At 30.7% G+C, this 22,104-nt stretch overlaps 3 protein-coding genes and 1 pseudogene across 7 annotated transcripts in view; 1 reads left to right on the forward strand and 3 right to left on the reverse strand.

Moving 5' to 3' along the window:
• LOC113400071 (probable cytosolic iron-sulfur protein assembly protein Ciao1) overlaps window positions 1-22,104 on the reverse strand; it is a 100,074-nt gene that overhangs the window by 47,843 nt on the left and 30,127 nt on the right. The gene's annotated exons all lie outside the window — the stretch shown is intronic.
• Window positions 60-2,023, reverse strand: LOC113399926 (corepressor interacting with RBPJ 1). The gene is made up of 5 exons (XM_026639207.2): window positions 1,738-2,023; window positions 1,398-1,492; window positions 1,066-1,316; window positions 240-492; window positions 60-158 (listed from the first exon to the last, which is right to left on the reverse strand). Exons 1-5 carry the CDS (start codon window positions 1,807-1,809, stop codon window positions 92-94), a joined length of 738 nt encoding a protein of 245 aa, XP_026494992.2. The 5' UTR covers window positions 1,810-2,023; the 3' UTR covers window positions 60-91.
• LOC113399922 (receptor-type guanylate cyclase Gyc76C-like) overlaps window positions 2,197-22,104 on the forward strand; it is a 32,562-nt gene continuing 12,654 nt past the window's right edge. For 2 of the 5 annotated variants that reach the window (XM_026639201.2, XM_064215664.1), the window contains exon 1: window positions 2,227-2,921. The gene's annotated coding sequence lies outside the window, so the exon portion shown is untranslated. Of the gene's footprint in view, window positions 2,922-22,104 lie in introns of all 5 variants that reach the window. The other 3 variants (XM_026639199.2, XM_026639200.2, XM_064215663.1) reach the window with 3 other exon arrangements.
• On the reverse strand, window positions 3,881-5,628 carry LOC135193400 (SCAN domain-containing protein 3-like; annotated as a pseudogene).

A 22,104-nucleotide genomic window follows, 5' to 3' on the forward strand; every position in this document is an offset into this window, starting at 1 on the left:
TGCTATTATATCTTATATATTCAATTTTATTTACTTTAGTAAAAAGAATAAATAACAGCTTGTTTTTTATGTTAATTTATTACATTTCATTTTAATGCTTATTAGAAGATTTAAGCTTATGCTTTTTCTCCTTCTTCTTTTCAAGTTTCTCCAGTTTTCTGTAAATAATTAAAATCATTTATATGCCTATTTTTAATAATTAAACAAATACAATTGTTAGTAATTTAGTAAATAGTTACTTTAATAGCTTCTTTTTCTGCTTCTTTGTCAGCTGACTTAAGAGATCTGATTCAGTAAGTGACGAGTCATTATCAACAATCCTATTTGCAGCAAGAGGCATAGCTCCAGCTTTCATTACAAGGCCTGTATCTCTCATTTGCTGCATTAACGTGGGAACATCAGGTTTTTCCTCCTCTTCCTCAGGCACTGAAGCTGAAGCTTGCAGAGCTCTTGCCTCGCTCATTGACAGAGAATACATTGAACATTCTTTATCTGTAATTTATCAAGGAAATATTATTTCAATTGTTTGAAATGAATTATTAATATCCTATATTATATATTACATTTTTTTTAATGAAATCGAATCAGCAATTTAGTAAATTTGAAACTAATGACTAATATAATAATTTCAAGTTTCTACAATAGTTGGTTACATCTGAGCTCAAGTAAGCTGAGTTATAAATGCAGCTAAAACATCATGTGTTTTAGATATGTTTATAACTCAGTTTTGCTTTATCAGATCTGCCAGATTACTTTGCAATCCTAGGGGACTTAGAAACTTGCTACATAATATTAACATGAAAAAGTCTGAATTATGCTTTATAGTTGCTGTATAGCATTGAACTTGCATTATTTTCATTAACTTAAAAAAATTTGAATATCATGTTAATAATGAGATCAATGCAAAAATATAATCAAAAACTTACTTGTTACAAATACACCTACTCCTACTTTTTGAAGGCTTAAATATATGACATATAAGGAAGATCCACACGCCTTGTATTTGTAGCTTAATATGCAACCTTCACACTACATAGAACTAATTTAGTAGAAAAAATGCTTTACCTGTGTTTATATGACCCCATTTGTGACATTTAATGCACCTTACATTTCTGACCAAAATTCCAAATGGTTGGTCTCTAATTTCATTGTCCCCTTTACAATAGCTTTCTCTAGGTGCATTGTACTTGCGTTGCCATTCAAATTTATACTCCGGTTCATTGTCTTCTCGTTCCCGCTCTTTTTTAACTCCAGGTGGAGGTTCATACATAAAATTTAAGCTCAGTTTGTCTTTACTATCTTTACTTAACAGCGCTCTGAAAAAACAAAATTATTCGTAACAATACTTTAAATTAAATATATATTGATACTATTTGATTAGATTTTGGAAATCTTACTTATTTTCATGTAATTCTTGCTCCTTTTCATATTGTACCCTCAATTCTTCCTGTTTTTTCTTATAAGCTTCAGTTTTCTGTTCTGCCATCCATACCTAATGATTTATGTATTATTTTTAGTTTATTTAATAAAATTAATTGTAATTTTATTAATACAACATTTTCTATCAATGATTTTTTAGATGATTGTGTTTGATATAAACAGAACTATGACGTTTGTAATTAAATTTTGATTAAAAGAACAAGATTTTCTACATTTCTGACGAAAGGCAACGTCGTAGTTGTATAAGAAGTAAATCTTAAAAACAAAGCATCTATGTCATTAATACGACATTCTTACTCTTTTTAAATTATCTCTTGACGCTGGATGGAAAAACTTCTTGCACATGTAATTATTAAATCCTTTCCCCATTTTGTAAGTTTGTTGTTCTTTTGTCTGTTAAACAATAATACAAACACAAAACGAATTATCAAATAGGTAAGAAAGAACTAAGAAATTGTTAGACCTGTCAACTTGTTTGTAATGTCAATTGTAAAAAATCTAGATACAAAATATTTGCGAGTAATAGATGTCTATGATCAGTTTTAGATGTTCAAGAACACACTATCAACAATTTCGTACGTATTTTATAAGTAAAAAAAAAAAATTATAATAGAGTTAAAATAGTATTAAATAAGTTACGTTGAAAATAAATTAACAAACCTTCGTAGAAATAACCAGTACAAATTTTAGAACTTCGAAGATTGCCATGGTACAATAATTAGTTTATTGGTTAGTTTGAAAGAGTGAGATAACATCTAAATGCAATATTATTCGAGACTGCATGATAAATCAGCAATCTGTGGTGTATTCTGTATTGGCAACAGTACATTTTTGCGTTGCTCTTGCTCACGTTGAATTTATTGCGAGTACTTCTCTGTGCAGTTTGTCCTTTTGTTTGTAGTGGTCTACTTGAATATGTAATTCTACAGTTTTAAGATTTTACTTTCAACTTTCTAGTGTTAAATAAAGTAATTTCCGTAACTAACACCTACTTTAACATCCCGTGTCAGGCACTTGTTATTTGCTAACTAAACTAAGGATTGAGTGTACAGCAATTTCAAATCAATGTATCATTTGAGATGTAATTTTAGATGTGTTTGGTGTTTGCATTTTATCATTTAAGCATTCGGTAGCTGTAGTAGTTGAGAACATCTCACACATCGATGCCTAGTTCAGTAGAACTGTAGTGGTTAATCCGGATTCGCGATCCACATTTACTCATTGTCATCGTTGTGTTGCTTTATGTTTTAACACATTCATACTGTTTTATCGTGTTGGAGTATTTTTAGAACTCGACTGTGGTATTGAGTCTGATGTCTCTGTAAACATTATACGATTGTAAATACTTACGCTGTTTTTATTATGAGTAAATGAATTATTAAAGTGAGTTATAATTTGGATGAAAATTTCACCTGAATGTGATGAAAGTAACTTTGCTTATGAAGTGGAAAATTTTCAAGAGAAATAATAACATATTTATGGTAAGTTAAACAATTTAAATATATATAGAAATTAGTATTTTCTTATTAATTATTAAAATAAGACATGTAATATATGTACTTATTCATATTCTATATAAATATAATTTTATGTTGGAGAAATAAAATCCTTACCATTTTTTTTTTGGTAAATAAGTTGTATTTAGTTGGTTCAAAAACTTCTACAAAATGTTATTTAATTAAATCATGACAATGAACTTTCTATTTTTTTTTAAATTATAATCCATCTCATTACTGACAAGACATAATGAAATCTTATTAGAAATATAGATGAAACAATCTCTCGCATGTTAATGAAGTAAGACGATATAGAAGTCCAGTTTTGCGTAGTTATATAGAAAGTATTTTTAAACCGGAAACTAGAAATTCAGAATTTTGCCAAATACTTATAAAAAAATGTTATTAAAGATCCATATTATCTGTTTATTTTGATTGATATAAAGTCGTAGGTATAATGTGTTTGTTTTAAGATAATATTGTATTGTAAAAACATTTTTTTCATACTTATTCAAACCTTTATATTGATATATTTTCTTCATTCTTATTCTTATTTGAATAAAAATAAAACTTATCAATTATTTTCTGTAACAATTTTTAATAATATCATTCTTTTTACACCCCTGTAATATTATTTATTTACATAAACCAATATCAGTCAATCCTGTTTTCTGGTACTTAGCTTAAACTAGTGCAGTAGTTCCCAAACTTATTTTTCTCGTGGACCACTTTCAAAATTTTCCTGGCTTCAGTGGACCCCCTGCTGCTACATTTCTACCACATTCTTAAAGTCGCCAAAAAATAAAAATTGTGTCGCTTCTGAGTTCTGTCCCTATATTCCGATAGGTAAAATAAAAATGAAAAATGGTATATTTTATAACACTTTTTTTTTTTATTATAAGAAAAAATTAATAAGGTAATATAGGTTCAGGTCATAATTTTTATTAATGGGAAGGATGTATTTGATGGAGTGTCAGCAAACAATCAATGTTTGACTTTATTTTTGTGAGCAATAACCGCAAATGCCCCTGCTCTGTGATGTTTAATTTGCTCCTTTTTTTGTTAAGAGGTTTGTAACGGCACTAAAACTCCTTTCGACAAGGTATGACGAGGGAAAAGTTATTAAAAATTTCCCACAGTCCAGGATATTTTTCGGGTATTTCTGCTTGCAGCCAAAATGTTTGGTAGCCTTTTCTAAATTTCACCTTCAGCTCCTCATTGGTGCTTAGCTCGAGTAGCTCCTCTTGTAATAAAACATTGGCCACTTCCGTTTTATCAAATGGATTTATGATCCATGGTGGTATATCCATCGTCAGCATATCTTCAAACCTGGTTTTGAAGTCATCATGCAGGGCACGTAAATGTTGACTGTAGGTATGGATATACTCATCAATACATTCTATCTGCGACATGTTTGGAAATTGAGAGAATTCGCGCCGACAAATGTTTTGCTTCATAAATTTCAATTTCCCAAGAAAAGCCGAAATTATCCCCTTTGTTTTTATTAACCTTGTAACTGCAAGTTAATATCATTAAATTTTTTAAACAAATCTGTCAAATACGCAATGTCTGCTTTGAATTTGATCAAGTTTTCTTTTAAATCTGGATCTCTACTTTCTAGGAACTCTAATAGGGAATCGAAAACAGAGTAAAATCTCGTTAAGCATGCACCTTTCGTCAACCAGCGTCCTTCAGTATGTAGGAGCAGTCGTTGGAAGTCTTCATCATTTTCGTCGCACAATTGAGCAAATAAACGCGTATTCAATGCATTGCTTCTGATTTTATTGACAGCTTTTATTACAAAATGAACAGATTGGTTCAACCTGTCACTTAAATGTTTTGCCACAAGATGTTGTCGGTGGATTACGTAATGAATAGCTGTAAGTCCTGGTATAATTCTTTTGAGATGACTTATTAACCCACGATATCGCCCGACCATTGCAGGAGCTCCGTCTGTTGGCACTGCAATAATGTTTGTAAATGAAATCGATTTTTCCGTAAAAAAATTACTCAGGACATTAAATATTGATTCGCCTTTAGTGTCAGTCTCCAAAGTTCTGACAAATAGCAATTCTTCGTGAATTTCTTCCTCCATAATAAATCGGACATATGCCAATAATAATGCTTCATTACCGGGTAACGTTGACTCGTCCAGTTGTATAGAAAAATGAGTTTTTTGCAGTGAAGATGATTGCACAAAAAACTTTCGATATCAGAGCTCATTTCATCAATGCATCTTTGTACAGTATTGTTTCATAATGGAATTCTTTTTAGTACGTCAAATGGAGATTTGTGCAAAACAGTTATTAATTAACCTTCAACGAGCGGGTAAAATTAATTGTTCTCCGATAGTGTGCGGTTTTCCAGATTTTGCTATAAGTAATGAGATATTGTAAGATGCCCGCAAGCCATCATCGTTACTTTGAGATGTTGAAGCGATCATACTGTGCATGGTGGGTCTCTTTTCATATTTTTCCTTCAATGTTTGAAAATATTTTAAATCTTTACCTATTTTATCAGTATGACACCTTTTTAGATGATCTTCGAGCTTTGATGGTTTCATAGAGTCATTGCTCAAAACTTTGTTGCATAATAGGCACATGGGCAATTGTTTGTCTGCCTCTGATGGAACAAAACCATATTTCAAATAATCGACACTATATTGTCGACATTTTTTCTTTGCTGTAGCCATATTTATGTTTCATGAATATAACGTACTGTGTTTGTCTTCAAATCGAAAGAGGACAATTAAAATATCTGTAAGTTACTAAGTTACCTATCTATACAAGCAGTTGTGATCAACCGATTAATCCACGCAAACACAAAACTTAAGTACTATAACAAAAAAAAGGTAGGTACTTTTCTCCGGCACTAGCAAACACTGATATAAATTTTCTCACACCTTTTCTTCGAAATTCCGAAAACAAATAAATGAGTTTGCCTTTGGCATCAAGTATTTATAGTGGTGATCAAGTTCATGTCTGAACAAGCATTGAGCATTGTCGGGCGGATAGCGCTTTGCACGTCTGTACACGAAATTGTACGTAATATCGAATACGTAAGTTTGGACAAATAACAGTCGTTTGCCTTATTAAAATATTATCTGCTTAGTTAGGTACTTAAAACAATGTAGACAGGCCCTTATAAAAACTATGCTTACATTTTTGCTCTTTACTATCAAAAGCAGATAAATTTTCGTGGACCCCCATTAACATCTTATGGACCCCCATTTTTTATTCACGTCTACGTAGACCCCCAGCAAGTCTCCCGTGGACCCCTGGGGGTCCACCTGGCCCACTTTGGGAATCACTGAACTAGTGCATAGAGTTAGTAACTCTTTGGTGAGGCAATGTTTAATGTTCACAATATAATACCGGAAAATTTTCAAAATTTCTCTGTCATCAAATTACTAAAAAATTTTTAGGGATACATGCAAAAGTTAATATGTAAATGGAGAGTTCATTAATGATAGCACACGTTGGCAATGAAAGGATCGACTCTTAGCTATTTCTTTGTTTTATAGAATAATAATAATTTCATCAATTCCATCAATTCTTCTCAGGTCAGGGTATTTTATATACTAAACCAGCGATCATTTTTAATTTGACACGCTTTTGTATTGTATCATGTATTTGATTTCTTAATAGTAACAAATTCATACAACAGTTACATAATACAAAAAAGTCACGCTACCGGTAGCGTAAACATTGGCTCCGTACATAAAAATCAATAAAATTGGAAATACTTGTTTTTTTGCCACGATCAAGTGATTGTCGGTTAAATTATTGTATAATTAATCGCGATTACGGTTTGTAGAGGTTTAACTTGGTGATTTTTTGTGTTTGAGGTCTAATTGTTATCTTCATAATATTATCTTATTAGTGCACCATCTTAATAGTATTTTCTGTTTAAATTGTTGATTGATAAGTGTTTGTGAGTCTTATTTGTCATAAGTGCTTAAAACATTAAGTGCATTAACATGAAGAAGGTGATTAAGTGTTTTTCAATAATTAGTAACGTAAAAACCCGTATTTTCATTCGAACGCTCAAGGGGATTGCGTCCTTACTCCTGATTGGTCAAGGATCAAACGATAAAACCAAGCTGTCTTAACTAAAATGCCATTTTCACCCAAATTTTTTTAAAAGTGTCAGTTTAGTGTTTAACGCCAGAAAGCGAGTGTTCGATTCCGGGCGTAAATTTAATAATTTGTAATTTTTGTAAAAAAAAATATTAATTTGTAAGAAGACCATGGATGATAATATTAAACATCGTAGAGGCGTAAGATCACACATTGCTTCATCCAAAGTGTATTCAAATGTAATACCAGTCTCTAGTGAACAAGTTTAAGATATCGTATCCAAGGAGTTCGACAAATTGTGGCTTAAATTGGAAAATACTATAACTGACATAATTTCTGCGCAACTCAAACCGTTAAAGGATGAAATTGCAACCTTTAAACAAAGTGTCTTTCATTAATTCCGAGTTTGCAAATATAAATAAAAAAGTTGAACATATTGAAAAAGATGTCAAGTCTTTAATATCTACTAAAGCGATTATCGGTGAGCTAAAGGATATAACTGATAAAATTCAATGTGATAACAATGATCGTGAGCAGTGGGGAAGGCGATCCAACATAGAGATCTATGGAATTCCAGAAAAGAAAGGCGAGAATCTTTTTAATATCTTTAAGGACATTTCAGACAAGGCAAATTTTTCGTTAAATATAAGTAGTGACCTAGACTTTATTACTCGTGTAGCATCTAATAGTTCTAAAAAGTGTAAGCCGATTGTAGTTCGTTTCTTGGCGCGCTATAAAAAGGATGATTTTTTAAGTAATGTGAGGAAGCAGAAATTAAAAGCATGCGACTTGGGTTTCAGCAATGTCAATACACCTATATTTTTTAATGATCACCTCACTAGTGCCAATAAGATTCTTTTACAGCGTGCTAAGAGTAAAGCTAAGGATAACCATTATCGTTATATATGGGTTAAAAATTGTTCCATTATGGTCCGCCGTAATGATACAAGTCCTATTGTACACATCTCAAATGAAAAAGATTTAAACAAAATAAAATAAGAAATATGATATTTACAAGCCTTAAATATATGGTATTACGTTGTTTGTTTATATCTTTAATTATATCTTTAATTTTGTTATTCATTGTTGGCTACATTTTTTTTTCTTATAATAGTTGTCATGGCTTTAACATACAGGTCTACAACATTTCCAATTTTCAGTATTTATTATTGTATCCTAATTATTATTTTATTCTTATTATACAGCTATAGCTTTGTCTTTATTATTTTTTCAATTTTAAAATGTTTATGTTTTATGGCAAATGATTGTATTTTTATTTTAAATAATTATGTTTTTTTTATTATTATGTTGTATTTTGGCAGAAAAATCATATAACCCTTATAAGTGCCTTTAATAAATGTGTTTATTACTTGTTTTTCAATGGCTGCAAATAATATTTCTGCTTATTATCAGAATGTTCGTGGGCTTAGAACGAAAACCAACGACTTTTTCAGGAATATGATGACATCTGATTTTGATGTAATATGTTTGTGTGAGACTTGGTTACACCCTGGTGTTTATGATGCTGAGTTGTTTGACTTCAGATATAATGTATATAGGTGCGACCGAGATTATCACTCGAGAGGTGATAAAATGGGTGGTGGAGTACTCATAGCTGTAAAACGTGAGTTTTCTGTCTCTTCATATAAGTCCATTATGTTATCTGGTGCAGCAGCTGAAGTACCGGAAGTAATTATTAATTTAAATAGCCAACCTAGAACCAATATGCGTATATACTGCTGCTATTTTCCACATTGTTACCTCCAATCAGAAGCGTTGGTTGAATTTTTCGAAATTATATCGGATACATATACGAATAAACCTTGCGATACATTTCTGATTATGGGTGACTTCAATATTAGTAATGCAAAATGGAGCTTACCTAATCTCTCTGGACGAATTAACTTAATTAATAATAATAGCAATGACCCTTTAGTAAAATGTATGTATTGCTTTCTTAGTTTTACTAATTTCACTCAGTTTAATTTGACATCGAACGTAAACGATAGACAATTGGATTTGGTGATGAGTGGAAATGAGTGTACAGTCTGTCATTGTGCTGATCCTCTTATCAGGCAAGATGATTACCTTCCCGCTTTATTGATTCATACCTTTACTCCTAGTTTCAGTTCACTACAACCCTTTTCAAGTACTATACCAATAATTAAGGCTGCTTATTATGATGCAATTAACCTCGCACTTGCGCAAATTGATTGGAACGATGTTCTAGATTCTGAATATATAGATATTGCTGTTCGTAAGTTTTATGAAATGATAAATGTTATTATTGTTAAATACGTTCCTTTTAAAAAAACGTATGGCACTCGTTACCCTCCTTGGTATTCAAAAGCTTTAATAAAAATTATAAATGAAAAGCTTAAGCATCATCGAAAATGGAAAGTCTATGAAAGATCAAGTGACTATGAAACTTTTAGCTTGTTATGAGATCGGCAAAAATTTGTTCAAGTTGAATGCTACGATAATTTCATTATAAATGCTGAACGTGTCATTAAACATAATAGTATTTTTTTTTGGAATTTTGTTAAACAGAAACAAACATCACACGAAATACCAAGTTCCATGTATTTAAATGACACACATTATTCGATTGGCTCTGAGATTTGTAATATGTTTAACAATTTTTTTCAGTCTTCATTCAATGTCGTAAATGTTCCTTCAATCTTTAGCTCAGCTACTTATACATATACGAGTAAAGAGTATATATCAATTAGTTGTATTAAATTATCAATTGCATCAATCAAAAATTATCTTAAGCAATTAGATGTCAATAAAGGCTATGGTCCCGATGGTATACCATCACTTTTCTTAAAATCTTGCCTAAATCCCTAGCTCAACCTTTGTTAATTATGTTTAAGTTGTCACTCAGTTCTGGTAAAATTCCCAAGGTCTGGAAAGAGTCCTATGTAGTTCCGATTTATAAAACTGGTGATAAACATAATTTCAAAATTATAGATCAATTTATAAACTTAATGCAATACCAAAATTATTTGAAAAATTTATTTATGATGAAATTTATCCTTTTATTAGACCTTACTTAATTCCGCAACAGCATGGTTTTATTGACAAAAAGTCCACAGAAACTAATCTATGTGAATTCACTCATCAAGTGGCAAAAGTAATGGACAATGGTGGTCAAATGGACGTAGTTTATACAGATTTTTCTAAAGCATTTGATAAATTATCTCATACTTTATTAGTAAAAAAACTTGAAAATTTTGGTATACACGGTGATTTGCTTCGGTGGATTGGATCTTACCTAAGAGATCATCACCAAGCGGTAACTGTCAAACAACCAATTACATCCGGGGTACCGCAAGGCTCCCATCTTGGTCCTTTATTTTTCAATATTTTTATAAACGATGTTAATTTAATATTTCAACATAGTAATATCCTACTTTATGCTGATGATTTAAATTTTTTTAAAGAAATCAATTCCATCAACGACTCCATTTTATTACAGAATGACTTAAATAATCTTTGTAACTATTGTAATAAGATTTTTTTGATTCTAAATGTTATAAAGTGCAACACTATATCATTCACCCGGAAACGAATTCCACAAATCCATATGTATAATTTAAATAACATTTCTTTAAAAAGGGTGTATGAAGTTAAAGATCTTGGTGTAATTTTAGGTTCCAAGCTTACTTATGCTTCTCACATTTGCTACATAACATCCAAAGCTTATCGTATGCTTGGATTTATTTTAAGAGTTGGTAGGGATTTTAGACTGTGCTCAACTTTGGTTCTGCTCTATAACTCATATGTTCGGTCTACTCTTGAATACGCCTCTAATGTATGGAACCCTCAGTACAAAACTTATATAAATGATTTAGACTCCATACAAAGAAAATTCTACAAACATCTGTGTTATACAGCTGAATCTTCTGCTAACATACAACTTTTGTCTCCTCTTATTTTACGTAGACAAGCTAGAGACCAACTATTCTTATGTAAAGTAATTAACAGTTTTATAGAATCACCTTTCCTATTGTCTAATATAGAATTTAACTGTCCACGAAATAATTCTAGATATAAGCCATTATTTAATGTGCCGATTTGTAAAACGAAAAGTACTTATAATAACTTCTTATACCGTAGTTGCTAAAATTATAATAAAGTATATTCAGATATTCGAAAAAATGTATTCTTTTAAAAATAAAGTAAATAAGATACATTTATGTATCAATTTATAAAATATGTTCTGACATGTATAAACATCTAGCCTGTAATTAATTAACCAATGTAGCCATTATGCCTTATATTTTGTTTATTTTTTTATTTTTTTTTTAGTTTAATTATGTTTAACTTTATTCATAATTGTTTAAGATTTCCCTTAGTATATGTTTATTGATCTCATTAATTGTATAATGTTACCTACTTGATTTAATGTATGTTAGTCTTTTTTTTTTTATTTTATTAACTGTTTAATTAGTATCAGTGGAAACTTAGCTGATGTATGTAATATTGTATATATTTATGCCATAAGTGTCACTGAATTTTCATGTGCTTAATTTGTGTTTATAATTCATCTCGTGCTCGGCGGTGAAGGAAAACATCGTGAGGAAACCTGCATGTGTCCAATTTCAACGAAATTCTGCCACATGTGTATTCCATCAACCCGCATTGGAGCAGCGTGGTGGAATATGCTCCATACCTTCTCCTCAATGGGAGAGGAGGCCTTAGCCCAGCAGTGGGAAATTTACAGGCTGATTATGTTTATTATGTAAGTGTCATATCATTGTATGCTTCCCAAAAAAAAAAAAATAATAACTGTCCAAATAATTTATTATATTATATCATTGGTATTTAGTAATAATGTTTATAAAATAAAAACATAAGCTGCCAAAGAAAATACTTTAGTAAATGTATACACTGTTTGTACAAAATATAAAATAGTACTTCACCTTTCCGTCTGGTGACATGCTAATTATACATAATTGATGATTTCTCAAATCATATATATATAATTATTGTCCCTTAACAATGTAAATGTTGTCTTACTAGAATTATTTAAATTCTTTACATGTATTAAGAAATATCAACCCATGATAAGGATAGATACATGACCTGTAATACATGTTTATATAATTATGTAAAATAAGTAAGGAATCTTTGTGGTTCAGTTTTCCAACAACATAGCGAACTTATCAGATTGTCTAGAAAAACTGGATATACAATATTGTACAATTAAAGTATAAAAATATTTTTGCAAGCTGCATAATAGTTTCTTGCTGCATATTTTACATTTAGAATTAAGTTACTTGCTCTAGTTGGTAATTTGATTTATTTTGTTTTTGTTCTAAGAAGTAAGCTATTTCATTTTATTTATTTTACGAAAAAAATGCGAAAATTAGTTTATTTGTTACTTTATCGGTTATTGTTAGGGAAAGTCTTAACTATTAAACCGATCATGACCAAATAATGCATACTAGTATTTAGGGGTACAGAAAAGGACATAGGTAACATCGGTCCCTCCACCGCACACGCGGGCGAATCCTAGGGCGGAAAGTCTAGTATTACACAATGTCGAAACTTAAATTGCAAATGTCATAAAATTAAAATAACACTAACTCATAACTACATCATCTAGATGTACATCAGACACGATACAGGAAGTCCCAAAAACCAAGTGATAATATTGCAAGTGCTAACAGGCTAGCTCATGATAATCTGTAAGAACAAAAAATGATGTCACTAAAATTATCATAGTTTTAATGATATTATTTACTTAGTTTTCGAGATATTTGCATCTTTGGAACTCACGAAACTAATATTTTTGTATTGTAAAAAACACTAATGCTTTTTGCGTCGTATATCCGGTTAGTAATTAAAGATCCCATTATGCAGACTAAATATTTTTTTCTAACATAATTTTTTTTCATTGCCTTTTAATGTGATTTTATGTTATTTCATCTTGAGTCAGAATAATCTTACTATAACATAAAGGGTACTAAGTTCCTCGGACGTCATTAAACCATCTTCGCAATAAAACAGTCGGCAAATAAAATGATCTATTAAAAAATGTATATTTTATAGATTATAATTTTGTTTATGTATATTTTATGTCATTTTGAGAAGTATTTCTTATTTCAATAGCATTAAAAAAATTTAGGTTGGTATTTAAATGCAATGGGCGCTTAAGAGCGAAATTACTTTCTAGCATGCCAAAATAACAGCCACGACTTTAAGAAAAACAATTTGTTAGCCTAGTGATCGTGAAGGTTAGTTCTCTTACGGTTCTCTTCGTAAGGTAGAGATAGAACAATAGATGCGATATGAATAAGTACTTGATAAAATTGTTACCCTCCGTGGACCGTAAGAAACAAATCATCGCCGATCATTTTGGTGACCACTTTAAGGATTTAACTTATTTTGAAATATTGTTTGAGAATGTGAAAAACATATTATTGAAATATTTTACTTAATTCTCTGTGTTTAAATTCAAATATTTTATATTTGCATTTAAATTACGAAAGAGTTCGTTTGAATTTTATTATTGTTACAAATTATTATCGGTGTTTTTGAAAATAACAAGAAATAACTTAAGAAACGTTCTTTACCGTTCCTAAATTGCAGTTGCAGATTTAACATTTTGTTTGACGTAAAATTCATCTTCTTTTAATGTTTTTATGGATCTTTTTATATATATTACGTAGTTTTAAATCTCAATGTGAAAAGGTTCCAAAGTGAGATATTGATAGATATTATATAATATTACATTTTAAACCGGTCATCGATGATAAATAATAAAATAATAGATGCAGAAATAATTTACTCTAGAGACTCTTGTATACAAAATTTAAACCATTTTCCTTAATTCAATCCATATTATGTCGCCTAATAAATATTTTGCCAACAATAACCTTGTGTATGAAAAATTGTTTGGATCACTTATCCCAGTAATATAAACGTTGTAATAATATTATAATGTTAGTATGCCGGCGGGGCGGCACAGAGTAGTCGATTTTTATTATCTTGTATGGAGGGTGTGGTTGGGAGTGGCACGCCAAACATCAACTTGGAGATCGATAGTATCGCGAACTATTCCGCTTGTCAAACGTTTTAAATGTCGAATTAATACAAAACCCTATTCGAATTGTTTTCATCTATGGATTTCGTGGTAATATCTCTTATAAAGCCTTAAAACATGAGCAAGATGAGCAGAAGCAATAATAAAAAGTGCGAACAATTATTTAAAAATATATATCATTAAACATTATTTTAATCTGTTAAATACTCTTAACAGGTGCCTGGTTATTGGTATCTCTGATTATAACTATAATTTTAAACTGAATAATATTCAATATCAGGTGTTTATATCGACGTTACAGTTACGATTAATTTATTGTAAAGCAAGGCAGTATTGTAGCTTCTAATGTGAGTAAGGAAGTAGTTTCTCATTTTCGATAACAATGCAACATGCATTTAATTTACCCAATTAATATATTGTAGTTTGAACCAGCAATCGATTTCATTGAGATTCGTGACAAACCGTATTTCAACTGATTGTTTACCCAATATTGCTTTCTTGTATGGTAGGTGTTGTACATGACCTCTTTTTGAACGTATTTTCCTAATAAATATTTAGGATTAGAAGGCTTTGGATTGCGTTTTGGGTTTATAGAAGGCATAGAACAAAAATTATGATATCGACTCGAACAATTTTAAGTAATCGTACGTAATTTCATAATGAATATTCGTAAAAGTTATTTCTTTTATACAATGGTTATTTTTATGATAAAATGATGCTAAAAATGTGACCGAATATTGTTTGTTAGGGCGCCTATTGCGTCTAGACAGGATAAATCGCGCCTACTTTCATAAGCAATCACTTAAGCGTTAATTTTTTTTTATATCTCTTCTGTAGGCATTATTGCTATCTGAAATATGAATTATTTATGATCATAGGGAATTGAGTTACAAAATACAATCTTAAATGGCGATCCAGATGTGTTTTATAGAAATATAATCACAAAATAAGGCAACTATTAGAAGGATCTATAAGATTAAAACAGTAATTAAATATTACCTATGATTCTATTTTATATTTAAATATGTATTCGATGTATTATGGAAAGATTACTAACATAATTTTTTTACCGATTAATGAAATATCTAAAATTGCTTATTTTCATATTTTAAATGTTCGTGCATTAAATTCTAAGCACCGCTGAATCAGCCTCCTGCTTTATATATTCATTGTGCTATTTATATCTTAGTAAATATGTAACCAAAGTCGAGGTTACAAATATTCAACATGAATAAGGCATGTGTGACGTGAAGTTACGCTAAACATTTATAAAATTTGTATTAGATAAGCTATTGTAAGAAGTAGGATAATAACGTAGACTTTACATACAAATGCGTTATTTAATGTCAATGGATTTTGAATACAATTTAATTCGGATTTGTGGTTTGCGTTAGTTGCATACACGAAACAAATAAGTTTAAAACACATGAATATAGGAGCAAATCTCTGCTATATTTGTAAGAGTCTCAAATAAGAGTTGCAAAAGCTAGATTCCGTGTTAGCGCAGATTAAACATAAGCGTGTATAGTCCGTACATGCTAATGTAATTTGATAAGTTTTACAGCATAAATAGTGAGTTGATAATGATAATGTCCGATTTCGGCCACTATGGCAGACTAGCCATATACGAAGGCCATATTGTCCTAATTAATGTTATGCTTTCACGTCTTAACTACTCAACCGATCATAACATTTTGTATAAAAAAAATTACCGGGTACTAAAAAGGATATACAGTACCTTACCTCGAGAAATCATGGGAGTATACTCAGAAAACGCCCATACAACACACGCCTTTGCTTAGAATTGATCGACCGAAAAATTCCAATTGCTTATTTGGTAAAAGAATTTTATCAGAGTTTGCCGATTAAATGGTAAAGCAGGATTCTATTGTTACGATTAGCCAAATATTGTACAAAAATGAATGTTCGGGCGAAGAACAACAGGTATAAGTTTGGCATCGAAATCAGCAATTATACTTTTTATTTCTGTAGATCATAGTGTAAGTTGGTCATAATTATCGAGGCTCTGTTGTTCTCGTAAATAACCAAGCACATATAATATTCTAGTTCTACAGGCGTTATGAAATTCTTAGTTGAATCTAGAAACAAGGAGATGGTATTAACTAAAAGTGGCTCGAAAGGAAAATTGTTCTGAGTTTACGATTTAATGGGGGAACGAGATGAATTAAAATAAAATTTTTGTAAATAAAAATTATTTAAAAAAATTAAAATATGAAAAAGTATTAATCTATCATTTTTAATAAATTAGTGGAAACCGCGGCTTCGCCCGCTTAGACTACAACAAAAACGTTTCAAGAACTTGTTTACAATCTGTATTTTAAACATTCCCCCCTAAAAGGATGAAAAAAATAGCCTATGTCCGTCCTTGACGTCTGAGCATTGAGCAATTTTCGTAAAAAAATCGTCAAAATCGATTCGGTAGCTTAGGCGTAAAAGCGTTACAGACTGACAGACAGATAGATTTACTTGAGGATTTATAATATAAGTACAGATAATGATGGAAACGATCACATCATAATAAAGTAATTACATTACATTACGCTAATCATTTCAACTACATGTATCGATACGGCGATAGTTACGCGTTTCTAGAATGACGCTGTTCCCGCGCCATTATTATTAATATGGTGTTCTTCAGAAACATTTAGACGCTTTATAGCTAAAATAGAACCGTGCGGTCCACTGGTCCAAACCGCAACACGGCATGCAATCGCGCGGTTGTCGCTTGTCTGAACGAGCGTTAGGTAAATATGAGTTGACGTACAAAAAACAATAACGATCTATACATACAAATAAAAAAAACTTTACTTATATACTAAAATTTTTGACTGCGTGTATCTTTGTTCCGAATAATCTCGAAAACTGTTGGACCGAAAGAAGACATGATACTGCTTCGATTATGCTATCGATTAAGATTTTGGATTTTTTTATTTGATTTTGATACTGTTTTTACTAATAAAAAGAGCTATAAACGACAAAGGTTTTTATATATATCATTTGTGAATATTTTATATAAAATGGCCGAACCATGGCAGTGTTTAATCCAAAAAACTTTTTGTTTCGTCCACGCACATAATATTAGCGCTGGCTTATCCTTAAAGGATACTTGAAAACAAAGTACTAGAAAACTGTAGGTCTTAAAAAGGCCCACAGAACAGTCCGCGATAAGATGTACTCGTCTTCTTCGTTATCCTCATAATAACTGTTTTTTATATTTTACAAATGTGTATAAATATATAGGTTATTTGCGAAGCCATATTCTGATAATTTTTTATCCTTATTCATATTAGCTACCTTTAACATTTAATATAGATTAAAATTATATTTTTCACTATAACATTCGAATGAATAATTTGTATTTTAGAAGATATTATTAGAATATATATATTTTAATCACCTGTTTTTACACCAGTTTTTTAGTTTATAATGTGTGAAAGCTATACTGTAGTTAAAATGAATGTTGTGCATGCTTGCACATATTGTTGCATTCTAAATCTAACAAATTACGTAAGTAGGTAAACAAAGTACATAGGTGTCTAAATACAAGTACATACCTCGTTGATTATTAATAAATTGATGAAATAAATAACTGTAACTTGTATTTGAAGAACTATGTATAACTTAAAATAATAGCCAACACATTATTATTAACTTAGTTATATGTTTTCTGTATCAATCACGTGAATTACTGAATGTATCGGTATGAGACTGAACGAAAGCTATTGATTTTTTGAATCTCGTTGATCTTTTCTCCTAATCGTGTAACTCGTAGTAATAAGATATTTCATCTTTAAAACTATAAGCTAACCTATTTGCGAAATTTTGTAAACAAAAAGAACAAAAATCTAAGCTTACGTCATAATGTTAATAGGATTTTCTTGTCACTTCTTATATTGGTTAGATAAGATAAATAAGTATTGAATGAAAGTCAAGAGTGTTTAAGCCAATTGAGCCGTTAGTTATTTTCCTTATTATTTAGTTTGTGTTATTTTCACAAACTAAATAATAAGATAAATAACTTTGATCACTTGTTATAGACACATTGTTCTTTTTACGCTATAAGCAAACACATAAGTTGACATTCTCAGAATAATTATTATATAATAATAATTAGATAAAAAACATAGACTATCCGTTCAATACGCACGGTACCATGGCCTACGTGAACGTTGACATGATCCCATAAAACCCACCTAGATGCGCAATAAGCGATTGTTTTACTTTCAATCCCGAAAACAATGAAGCTTTCAAGAGTTCTACTTTACAATGACTGTCCAAATCCGACTAGTGACTTATTTCGGTGCTTGGCGTCCCTCCTGACCACGAGACCTAGTCACGCAGTCCATCGTAGCGATATTTTGAATATCCACCTGGCTCATTTGCGGAAGGAATGTTTGTCATCGGCGGCCACCTCTCCCTAGAGTCACGATCGCAAGAGCATTAAAGGGATATAACATATCACCTGATGATGTTCATACGATTAGATTCTTACTCTACTAAAATTGATGAACATTTTATATTATTTAAATATGAGCTTGTCCTACTTTTGAATTTAGCGAATATTCAAAAATTAATCAACAAAATCCAATACAAATTATATTTACATATATGTGTGTCGAAATATAGAAATTGAATCATCATATATCTAATGCAGTATATTGTTTATATGAACTGAAATCTGAAACATGAAGCAAGATGTCGGAAATCTAAAGACATTTCCTCTTCTGGTCCTGTCAAAGCTCTTGTGAAAAATGTATTAATTTTTCTACTGTTCTATCGCAAACGTAATAATAAAGGGACATTTTTTGCAAAAATTTAGATAATATAGTTGGGCAACCAAAACGGTGGTTCAATAAAAATTAATTCACTAAAGGTAACCACGTCGATAATTTTAAGGATTTAGAGAAAATGTATTAAATATTGAAGCTGTTACTTAGCTGTTATTGTTACAAGAATAAATTATTTCCCTCTTCGTTCCATTTGTTTTTCTGCTGATGCAAGCAGCAGCATGTGATGCTACCATTTTACTTTATTAACTTTTTAGCTGTCATTTTATAGTTGCGTCAAACACAAAATACATCAATCAACCACGTGGTCGGTATTGACGGCGTAACATAATAATAATTATTGAATTCGACTTGAGCGAGGTTAAAAAGGGCCAAGTCGTTTTCTACAAAATACTTAAATCAACAGAAGTTTAATGTGTATGACATTTTTATAAATCTATTTCATTCGCTTTAATTTGATTGAATGTCTTTAAATATGTATGTAGATTCCTGTAAATATCGTCTATTCCGCGAAAAGTTAATCTAGCTACATTACCTTTTTATTAATGTCTAAAAATAACTCGGAGCGTTATCGCTGACGTTATCTCAAGGCGAGATCGGTGTCGCTGCTGGTTTGCATCGTATCCGTCCGACGCCCGCGCTTCTGTAGCACCACAATCCTAGTTGTTGCTGTTAGCCTATATCTTTGGGTTTTATTATTGGAACATAGAAAAATAATCGTTCCTATAATAGATTTACAGCAAAGTATTACCTGATCATTTCATTTTTTATTTATTTATACTAATTATTAATTATTTCCTCGAACACCACAATTTAACATTAAATTGAGGTTATTATTACCTAAAAAGCACGAATAAGAAGTAGCGTGAAACAAACAACAAAGAACAATAGGGTATTTTTTTTTATAAATTATATTCATAAAGTCCATAAAACAAAAATGAGCTAATATTATAAATAGACAATAAATTAAATTACTGCCACAGATAATATTACAAAAAATTGAGTTAAGTTTCATGTTACATAAGAATTTACAATGTCATCTAAACAGTGTTCATGTAATATACCGGTATAAAGAGACGTTAATGACGCGAAATACTTTCTCGAAGAGTAAGATCTACAATATATTCATTTAAAGTTTTAGATTTTATCCATTTTAGTTTTGCTAGCGTTCGCCATGTAAACACCCGTTCGGCGATTTTCTCTCTGATTGCGTTGACGTAATAACTGTATCTCACAAAACATATGATATATTATGCTAACTATAAGGTATCATGATATGAAAATTCTGTTTAAACGGATTTGAAAAGAGTTTATTCTATTCGTAAATTCTTTTTTTTTTCATTTCGGTTTTTTATGGTTAAGATTTTATTTATTTCAAAATTTGTTTAATCAATACGTATTTAATTGTTCTTAAATATATTTCCATACGATGTGTATGGAATTGCAATTGCATTTGCATTGCATAACATTTATTTTATTATGTTTCATAAATTAGCTTAAGCTTAAAAAGTAAATTTATATCACCTATTTTCAATGGCGCCGCAAATGATGTCTAAAATCTTAAGAAAAAAACTAAGTCTAAAGTACTAATGCAACTTGACAATTTAATAAGTATATTACTTCCTTAAGATTCATTTATTTTTTAGTATGTTCGTTAATTCTAAGTTTTTAATTGTGTGTTTCAACTACTCATAAACAGCACAACTTTTATTTGTTAATATTGCTGATTAAATTTCTAAGAGAATACGCCTATCTAATTCTTCGATAGGCGTCTTTTATTTGCCACGGATCAAACATAAAAAAGAATGAATTGAAAGCATATTCTACTTTCATTTTTGTTGTCAGTTGTTTTAATGAATGTAACAATACAAAAATTAATTTCTACCTCACTATAAATTGTTTGTCAATGACTAATTGCAGTGATCTTTGGACACTAAGCTGTAGAAGTTTTATTCGCCGGAGTCACTTTGTCAAAATAACGTCATGTCAATTGGTTTAATCGGTCGCCGGCTGCGAGCCAATTACTTAGTTGACAGCAGGGAAGTAATTCCTACATTTGAGGGCGGAAAACGCGCCACAGGAAGTCTTCCTTTTATTAACTTACAGAAATAGATGTTCTCAATTATTATCACCTTTTCTAAGAGAGAACAGTACCAATAAAATGTGCTTGTAGATAGGGCATTGCACATGCCCGTCTAGGTACCTACTTCCTTCTCATCATATATTTTAACAACAAGCAGCAATACTTAATATAGACGTGTTCCTGTTTAAAGTTTGAGTGAGCCAGTGTATTACAGGCACATGGGACATAACATCTCAGTTCCCAAGGTTGGTGGCGCCTTGGTGATGTAAAGTCTATGTGCTGTGGTTACCACTTACTATTATATGGCCCATTCGACGGATCGCCAACCTATGCCACAAAAAAAATCTAGTTCCACTTATAATCAAGAAAATTTGTTAATTTAAGACAAACCAAGATGAGGTATTTATTTATTTCGATAAAATATGACAGTTTTAACCTAAGGCGCGATATTTCTTCGACCCTTTTTGGATAAATGAAATAGTTTCTTTTATATTTCAGTAACATAATTTTTTTTTTCTTCTTGATAGAACCGTAGTTATATTTTGTAACTTTATTTTTCAAAACTAAAACGTGGAGTTCTTGAGTATGTTAGTTTGTCATCAATATTATTTGTTCAATATGTGTTTAATTTGAGTCGATTTGCTTTTTGTTATGTATGTACTTGGAAATATAATGCAACGGCAAAAGTGCTTTCGTAAACATAAAACTTATAATGATCCTTTGTTTTTATTAATCTATTTTTAGTCATTGGCTATCATTATCGCGGGTACTAATTATATCGTTTTGAGTCGTTAGCTACAATATTTACATTTTGATAACAAAATTAACGTTTCCGTATGAAATAAAAAACGTTGTAAGGTTTTATTGTGATTTATTTTGTTCATTTTGAAGATATGGAATGATTTAACATTAGCATTAGCAGCATAATTTAAATGTAATTTCCCACTGCTGGGCTAAAGGCCTCCTCTCCCTTTGACGAGAAGGTTTGGAGCATATTCCACCACGCTGCTCCAATGCGGGTTGGCGGAATACACATGTGGCAGAATTTCGTTGAAATTAGGTTTTCTCACGATGTTTTCCTTCACCGTCGAGCACGAGATGAATTATAAACACAAATTAAGCACATGAAAATTCAGTGGTGCCT

The sequence above is a fragment of the Vanessa tameamea genome, chromosome 8 (genome assembly GCF_037043105.1).
Source record: "Vanessa tameamea isolate UH-Manoa-2023 chromosome 8, ilVanTame1 primary haplotype, whole genome shotgun sequence".
NCBI lineage: Eukaryota > Metazoa > Arthropoda > Insecta > Lepidoptera > Nymphalidae > Vanessa > Vanessa tameamea.